Below are 9114 nucleotides of genomic sequence, written 5' to 3'. Positions count from 1 at the left end.
TAGATTAGGTTTATTTAATATTCTTTTATCTTTATTTTATTTTTAGTTTACTTTTCTTTATTTATTATTATTATTTTTATTTTTATTTTCCCTTTTATTTTATTTTATTATTTTATTTTCTTTAAATAAAATCAAAAAAAAAATTTTGGGAAAAAGTTGAAAATATCAATTTTTCTTAAAAAAAAATTTTCAAAAAAAGTTTTTGAGAAAAAGTTGAAAGTATCAATTTTCCTTAAAAAAAAATTTTCAAAAAAAAGATTTTTGAGGAAAAGTTGAGAGTATCAATTTTTCTTACAAATAAATTTTTAAAAAAACGGTTTTTGAGGGAAAGTTGAAAGTATCAATTTCCCTCGAAATTAAATTTTAAAAAAAATATTTTTGAGAAAAAGTTGAAAGTATCAATTTTTCTTAAAAATAAATTTTCAAAAAAATAAATTTTTGAGGAAAAGTTGAAAGTATCAATTTTTCTCGAAATTAAAGTTTTTCAAAAAATATTTTTGGAGAAAAGTTGAAAGTATAGTATCAATTTTCCTTAAAAATAAATTTTCAAAAGATATTTTGAGGAAAAGTTGAAGGTATCAATTTTTCTCGATATTAAAATTTCTAAAAAATATTTTGGAAAAAAGTTGAAAGTATCAATTTTTCCTGCACAAAAACAATCATTCCTTTCTTCCTTTTAATTTTTTTTAATGTTAAATAATCCGACGATGGAGCCTCTGTAGGTGAGGAGATTTTTTTAATTTTTTGCTAAAAGTATTAGAGTCAATTGAGAATAATTTTAAATAGTTAATTATTTGATAAAATTTTAAGGCTCATTGGATAACACAAATTTAAACTGATACCATCTTTTGACGGGTGTTGTGAGGGTGCTATAACCTTCCTCACACGTAATCGAACTCCCGAACCATGTTCTGATTAGTAGACCTGAACCTATTCTTTTAGGGACCCTTAAATTTAGGTGTTCTTTGAAAGGACAGATTTCTTAGGTGGCCAATCGCACCTAGATAAAAAAGAATGGTGGCGACTCCCTTAAGTCAATGTCTAGCGATAAATCTTCGGATCTAGATGATATGACAATTATGGTCTATCATTGTTACTGGTCATGGCTTTGGCTGCAAACATAATTGATGACTTCATACTTCTCCTTACAGGTCTTCTTTTAATACTACTAGGATTTTGATTGTACAGAATGGTGGCTAACTTAAAGTCAACTAGATTTCTTGCCATTTCTTCTATCATCTCATGGTCCTGATTAGGTTATCCATTAGGGACTTAAACACAAGTTTTCTGAAATGGGTTTCCAACCGTTCCTTTATATTTTCTGAATTCCTGGAGACAAGCTTAATCGATAAGCCATCCTCGTCAAGTTTTTTAGTGAATGATACGAATTAATGTGGATTACGGGAGGATACAGTGGCTTTAAAAATTTGGAAGAAGTTACAAAAAGAAAGGAAAGGAAAACAGCAGAAATTAAAACTATTCAGGGGTTGAATTCAACCGTTGGGGGAATTTTTACTTGCAAATAAAAAGTCGGACGAGATCTTTGGCATGATATGTCGGCATGCAGATATTGGGATCATGAACGTGGCTGATTAAGGCCAAAAAGGTGAATGCCAGGACTTCAGATTTTAGATGCATTGGTTGGAAACCTGCTGAAGCAAGCAAATCAGTTTGTTTAGCTGACACTTGAAAACGTAGCAGATCATATATTAAAAGTTAAAACTAAAAATTTTAAAAAGTTTTATATGACATCACATCTTTATTTATTCAAATCACTCTCTGGTCCACCCGACAAGGAACCTTGGTTGAAGGATCAAATTCTCTATTACTATTCCTTGTGTATGGAAAGTCCAAACATTTACTAACTAATTTGAAGGAGAGACAATGGGGGGTTTTACTTTTACAGTTTAAGGTTTGTGTGGAAAGAAAGGAAAAAATTATAGCCAAAAATGGTATCTCTCACTCTTGTGGCCGTTGGCAATTGACATTGACACTGACTACATTGGCAAATAAAACAAGGGTTTAGGTTTGAAAGAGCTTAGCTTATGAATGAGGCAAGTTGCCAATCTTGGAGAAGTAACAACCAAGAAATTAATGCAATTTCAAAAATACCCCAGGAATTAGCTCAAAGTATTAGATTTAGTATATATTTGACCTTAGAGTGGTCATTGTTTTTTCAAAAACTGGAAATCTGTAGGATATATTATTTGCTTACATCCATCCCCAATTGTAACCAAATTGAAAAGAAAAATGGGTTTCATTCCCTGAGCAATTATATGTAACTAGTTGATTGAATAGTAGAAATTAGATTCAGTTAACATGATATGAGACTCACTTTTAACAGGTTTTGGTGGACTTTTGCCATATTATTCATAGACTATCTCTGCCTAGGTTGAATGATTACAAATGCGAAGATACAATTTCTGATGAATGATTCTCATGCTGTCTAAATTTGGTTTTCGCAAAATTTGGGTTGATAGCTTTTATTTCTTTAATAACCAAACTTTAAGAAGAAGAAAAAAAAGAGAAAAAAACATTGGCTTGTGCTAAAGGATAACCTTCTGCTTTAATTCTTTGTTTAAAAAGACAGAAGGATAGCCAAGAAAAATGGAAATTCTGCAAAAGAACACGAAGATGAAGACAAGCGCTAGCTAGCTACAAATGCAATCGAACTATTTATCGTTGAAGGATGTCTATTGTTACTTGTTTGCAGAAAAAACAGGTGTTGGTTTGCGGGTGTTTGCTAAACCAACTTCTCTTCTAGTCATGTACAATCTTGGGTTAAAAAAAAAAAAATCAATTTTAATCGATTTACACAATCATCTCTAAAAATAACATCCAAAAATATTAATATTTAAATAACAACATTTATAATTTTTTTTCTTATTCTTAACCTACGAACTCTTTGTATAAAATATTAAAAGATGTGTTTTTTAATATCTTGGCTGCTATGACAATTTTACCTCCGAATAAATTGTGTTGAATGCTTCTTTAATGGAAATAAAATGAGAGAAAAAATTACAAGACGATCAGTCATTTATTTTAAAAAACGTTGGTAAATGTCTTAATTCAAGTTCCATAGTTGTGAGATAGACATAAATAAATAAAATTTCATATTCTATTTTTTTTACCAGTAAAAATCATATTATATTTTTTGAAACTTATATAATCAATAAAAAATTTTAAAAAACTAAAACAAAATTAATTAATGCTGCCGCCTTTACTGGTGGCACGAATTATCGTCTTATACTTGTCACTACATGTCGTCATGTATTGGATAAAAAAATAATTAATAAATAATGTTGTCCAATTTATAATGTAAATTATTATAGATATTGCACATTCACAATCTAAGTGAAAATAAAAAAAAATGAATTTTCTACAATCATATAATTTTCTAATAAAACGTTGAATTTTTAATCTTCATGATAAAAAATCAAACTCAGATAACTTCAAATACAAATAATAATAATAATAATAAATTAAAAAATATATATTTTTAAAAAAAATTATGTTATGGAAACAGGTACAAGTTAATTTTTTAAAAAAGTAAAAGATATATTATTTTTAATTACATTCTATTATTAAAGTTTTAATTTAACTTTAAATATCATCACAATAACTTAATCAATCACTTTAATATTAAAATAAATATATATTTATTTCAGTGCTTAGGTTCTCTAAATTTAAGTATCATCTAAAATAAGTAGTACGACGTTAGGGATTTCATGAAACCATGCAAACAAATACTACGAGGAAGCAATACACATACTCCTTCCCTTGCGTGCGTGAAATGGTTTCCCTTTGACCAATTTGGCATAGCCACGTTTTAAGATATCCGATTTGCATTATCTCTGGAAACCTTGAAAATACATTTCTGCCATTTTTCTCGTATAACCGGATATATCTACCCTAGATTTTAATCTTGATCATCGGCTGCTACTTTATGGTTTTGTGTTGAAACTATGTGAAAACTTCGGATGTTTAGTATTAAGGTAAAGCATTTTTATACTATTTAACTGGAACTTTAAGGCAATCTTTTTGGTCTTAATATATATAGGCTTAGCTAGTTTTGATTGAGATTGAGTTTGTAGTCATCATTTCATAATGTGGTTGTGATTGGTGATTTAAATTTAAGCTTGAGAGAATCTTAATCACAATTGTAAATCTCGATATATAAATTTATTATTTAAAAAAAAAAATTTATTTCAATCAAGTTTTTTTAATCACAATTTTATTTTATTTGATATTGTGTTTATGGTCAAATTTATAATTGCAATCAAATTAATGCAACTCCAATCACGATGTTAAAATGAAGTTAAATATATTATTTTTTATAGATAATAATAATAATAATAATAATAATAATAATAATAATAATAATAATAATAATAATAAAGTATGTATGTACATAAAAAGCAAATATCAATTTTCCTTTCTTTACATCTGTGTATTATATGTAATCATAATGTGAATTATGTTATAAGCGTATATAAAAATATCATAAGTGATTAATTAATTTAATTTATTTATATAGTCATCTTTAAAATGTAATATTTAAAAGATTTGATATTTAAATTTTAATATCAATAATCTCTTTCGTTAATTTTAAATTACGATTTTTTTTGTATAAAAAATAATAACAATAATATTGTAGCATATAATATTTAATAATTAATTACCTAGATAAATTAAAAGCAATGGGAGGATCGCTACTGTAGTGAAATAAGCTAATAAGGAAGAGGTGTCACAATCTTAATGGCCAAACAAAAATTGTGGAACATTTTTCTATACTACTTATTAATTAACTATTAAGGATAGGAAGTAACACTACTAAGACTGTGTATAAATAGCATGCCTTGTGAGATTTGGTGGTGACAGAGAGAAGCCAAGCAACTAAAGCAAAGGAACTTAAGCAAATATAGAGAGAATAGAAATTAACAAGAACATGGGGAGATCTCCTTGTTGTGATGAGAATGGCCTCAAGAAAGGACCATGGACTCCTGAAGAAGACCAAAAGCTGGTTCACCACATAAAGCAACATGGCCATGGTAGTTGGAGAGCCCTGCCTAGGCTTGCAGGTTCAAATTTTAATCCTAATTATAATCTCTTTCATTATTTTCTCCTTTAATTTATTTTCTTTGAAGAGGAGGTCTTTTCATTCCCTTCTATTAAAAACATAAAATTGTCATTGCAGGTCTCAACAGATGTGGCAAGAGCTGTAGGCTAAGGTGGACAAATTACTTAAAGCCTGACATCAAGAGGGGCAAATTTTCTCAAGATGAAGAGCAAACAATTCTGCATTTGCATTCCATTCTTGGAAACAAGTAATTATATTTGCATCAAAATTTGATTCATATATAAAACTAGCGAAAGTCACTCTCTTTTTCTGTGTTTTAATTCTGATATTCTTGTTTTTGGTTAAAGGTGGTCAGCCATTGCAACGCATTTACCAGGGCGCACAGATAATGAAATCAAGAACTTCTGGAATACCCATTTAAAGAAAAAGCTGATTCAGATGGGGATTGATCCAATGACCCATCAACCAAGAACTGACATCTTTGCAAGCTTGCCTCAACTCATAGCCCTTGCTAGCCTTAGAGACCTCGTGGAGATCAGTACTACTCATCCATTAGATGAGCACGCTGTAAGATTACAGGCAGAAGCTGCTCAATTGGCTAAGCTTCAATACCTACAAATTCTTGTCCAATCTGCAGCTACAACGAGCAACAATTCTTATTCTCAAAATGGCATTGCAGACATGGAAGCTTCCAACTTATTAAATTCATCAGTTCCTCATATTAAAGAAAACCATGTTCTTCCATTTTCACTTGGAAATGCTACCTCTCAACCACTCCACCATCCTACTCTATTATCTCACTTACCAGACCCACAAGTCCCTTTCAGTTTCCAAACATCGTTGAATGGTGAGACGGGCCACTGTTCCAACTTTACAATGGTCAGCCCAGGAGATAACCAAACCGATAACTCATCATCATGGCTTCTTCCATCCCTTACCCTTCCTCCAACAGTAACCGAGACATCACTCAGCAATCCAGGAGATGCAAGCAGTACTACTAGCTACAATAATAATGGAGCCGCTTCTCCCTACTGGCCTGAACTCTATTTCGAGGACTCTGTCATGCATGATATTTCTTAAATTATATTTAATTAAAAGATTGATACTCTTGGAGTTTGCTTTTCCCATTGTTTGATGTTACTGTAGATAAACATTGCATCGATCTCATGCTTTATTACATGTATAATTAACCTCCAATACCCAAATATAATCTTTCTTCATATTTATACTGCTTATATTTATACATGTAGGCAATAAAGTATTTAATGTGTATGCATATTTTATTTATTTATTTATTTTTATATAATATAATTATAAATATAAAATATACATTATTATCAAGTTGAATTAAGCTTAAGTTTTAAATGTTATATCCAAGATTCGATCCTTTTTAAAAGAATTTTTAATTTAAATTCAAATCTATTATCAGACCTCATATTTATCATTAAATGTTCTCAAATTTCAAACGAGTTTTCAAATTCGAGTAAATAGTTAAAACATTAAACATGTCTAGTTGTAGAGTGTAATTTCTCAATGTTTTACATAGAAATGTTAGGCAATCCTCTTGCAAATTGTTGCTAAAGTCAAAAAAAAAAAAATGCAGCTAATAAAAAAATATAAACTACAACAACTTTAAAATTTGACAACACTAACAAAAGAAATACTGCCCACTCATGCTATATATATAAGACAGCTTAAATTTTTTATGGTGCCAATTTTGTACGGCAAGACAAAATAGAGGAAAATTCCCTTTTATATTCTTAATAAATATTATGATTGTTTATGATCATGAAAAACTCATGATGTTGCCACTCGAAGCCACGGATGAATTGTTGTCACCGCCAATTTTACATATACATATATATATATATATATATGTATGTATGTATATATCTCATCTTCCAAACCAGAAAAATCAAATTATTGCAAAAGATTTCGTTTAACATATATACCATATAACTGCATTGACATAAGAAACTTTGAGTAGTATTTAATATAAAGGGTAGGATTAGGTAATGAATATTTTCCTTTCTCTTTCAAGTAGGGATAATATAAGGGAGGAGAAGAGAAGAAACCTAACCATATCCTGTTTTTCTATATATGTTGCTTTGACAAGCATGACCAACTCGTCTTTAATCAAGATCTCAAGGCATCTTTCTCTCTCGCAGAAAAGATACAACTGGACGAGCACTCCATTTGGTAGTTGACATGTGCTTCATATTGGCTTTTAATTCTGAAGACTTTGTAAATATATTGGATTGGTTAATTTGAAGGTATAACATAGTCAATCCCTTGAGAGAAAAGAAATCAAGCTCTCTAACTACCCTTAGAATGAAAACTATATCTTTGCTCTTGCATGCAAATAAACTTTTTTAATCTCGGACTTAACTCAAATGGTTCATTTACCTCTGCATAGTAGATAAATTCTTATAAAAATGGAGATTGATCTCCTGCACTTGCAAAATCCTTTTTCTCATTTCTTTCCTTAGACTTTGGCTACCCTTCTACCAAAAAAAATGCTTTCCTTTTCTTTAATCCTAAGTCCTAACTAGTACGAATATCCTAAGACCTTAATCAAATTAATGCATTATTTGCTCTAGAATTTAAGCTTTGCTTGGTAAAGATGGAAAGAAGTGAGGATAAAAATTTTCTTAATCTAATGGGTTAAGCTACAAACTAGTATAGTTCTTTGTAAAGGTTCTGCAGCTTCCATGGAGATGGGGTATGAAGTATTTTTGGGATATTCTTGGATGCAGATTTAGAGAGCGATCCGCTTGGTTGGCAGTATATATCTGGTACTCTTCCAGATGGTCGTCAGTTTGACCGAATAGATAATCCACAGGTTTGGCTGAAATTTGTCAACTGTCTTGCAGATTATCTTTGCTAGTTGACTCCTTATGCACACCCTAAAGTACATACATATTTCTACTAATTATAATGATATAATTATGTTTCTATTTTTTGAACTTGTTCGGTATACTTAAGCTGTATTGCATAACATATGTACATTTTCATCCATTCAAAGTTTTCTTGGATCATATATAGCGACTAAATCTTGTAATTTATGTTATTGTATTATATTTTGTATCAGACATGATTTTAAATATAACACAAATAATTTTAATACGAACATGATATGAATATTTAAATAACACGAATAATTAAAAGACGAACACGACAAATTTATTATATGTGTTACACATGACACGATATAATTAATATATTTTAATTCATTTTAAAAATGAGTAACATGATACAATTAACACGATTATACATAATTAACATAATTAAACACAATTAACACTAAAAATCTAATCAATAATTCAACATTAAATCAAAATGATAAGATAATAAAATACTAAAACATGATTATATGCATGTTAAAAACGTGTCCTTTATATGTGTTGATATGATAATATAATTAAAATACAATTAATTAATTAATTATATCTTAAATGTGTAAAACACAAAACACAACATTTATAACATCATATCTTAAATATGTCGATATAATTAAAATATGAAATCCAATTATAGAAAATATAATTTATTATATGTCATTTTCGTATCATGTGATCATATCGTATCTAAAATTACACGTAACAAATTTGATCCAAACGGTGAATATGTCCGGAGGTGGCCTCCTGAACTTGCAAGACTAACAACTGATTGGATTCACCATCCATGGAATGCTCCTGAATCTGTACTCCAAGCTGCTGGAATTGAGCTCGGATCAAATTACCCTCTGCCTATTGTAGGAATTGATGCTGCAATAGCCAGGTTGCAAGAAGCCCTTTCAGAGATGTGGCAGCAAGAAGCAGCTTCAAGAGCTGCTATTGAGAATGGAACTGCGGAAGGCCTTGGAGACTCTTCTGAATCAGCTCCTTTTGTCTTTCCTCAAAACATACAAATGGAGGAAAACCTTGAACCAGCTAAAAACAATGCTCCAGTTACAACCCGACGATATGAGGATCAGATGGTTGCTAGCATAAGGCGAACAGGAAGAACCTTATTCGGATCTTAGAACTTTAGCA

General features: G+C 29.8%; 1 protein-coding gene and 1 pseudogene across 1 annotated transcript; both read left to right on the top strand.

The window, feature by feature from the left end:
* Window positions 1–4872: 4872 nt before the first annotated feature.
* On the top strand, window positions 4873–6272 carry LOC111315129 (transcription factor MYB93-like). The gene is made up of 3 exons (XM_022916724.2): window positions 4873–5081; window positions 5198–5327; window positions 5428–6272. Exons 1-3 carry the CDS (start codon window positions 4949–4951, stop codon window positions 6158–6160), a joined length of 996 nt encoding a protein of 331 aa, XP_022772459.1. The 5' UTR covers window positions 4873–4948; the 3' UTR covers window positions 6161–6272.
* Window positions 6273–7095: 823 nt separating this feature from the next.
* LOC111315128 (cryptochrome-1-like) lies at window positions 7096–9104 on the top strand (annotated as a pseudogene).
* Window positions 9105–9114: the final 10 nt, after the last annotated feature.

Source organism: Durio zibethinus, chromosome 20 (genome assembly GCF_047325235.1).
Source record: "Durio zibethinus cultivar Kanyao isolate XHJ-2024 chromosome 20, ASM4732523v1, whole genome shotgun sequence".
In the NCBI taxonomy this organism is placed as follows: Eukaryota; Viridiplantae; Streptophyta; class Magnoliopsida; order Malvales; family Malvaceae; genus Durio; species Durio zibethinus.
The sequence above is the reverse complement of the archived record's forward strand: the minus strand, read 5'-3'. Positions and strand labels throughout refer to the sequence as shown.

Excerpts from the sequence above, each read along its gene's own strand:
- LOC111315129 (XM_022916724.2), top strand. The coding sequence starts at position 4,949 with ATGGGGAGATCTCCTTGTTGTGATGAGAATGGCCTCAAGAAAGGACCA. Across the intron at positions 5,082-5,197 it reads AGCCCTGCCTAGGCTTGCAG|GTCTCAACAGATGTGGCAAG; the intron begins GTTCAAATTTTA and ends TTGTCATTGCAG. Across the intron at positions 5,328-5,427 it reads CATTCCATTCTTGGAAACAA|GTGGTCAGCCATTGCAACGC; the intron begins GTAATTATATTT and ends TTTTGGTTAAAG.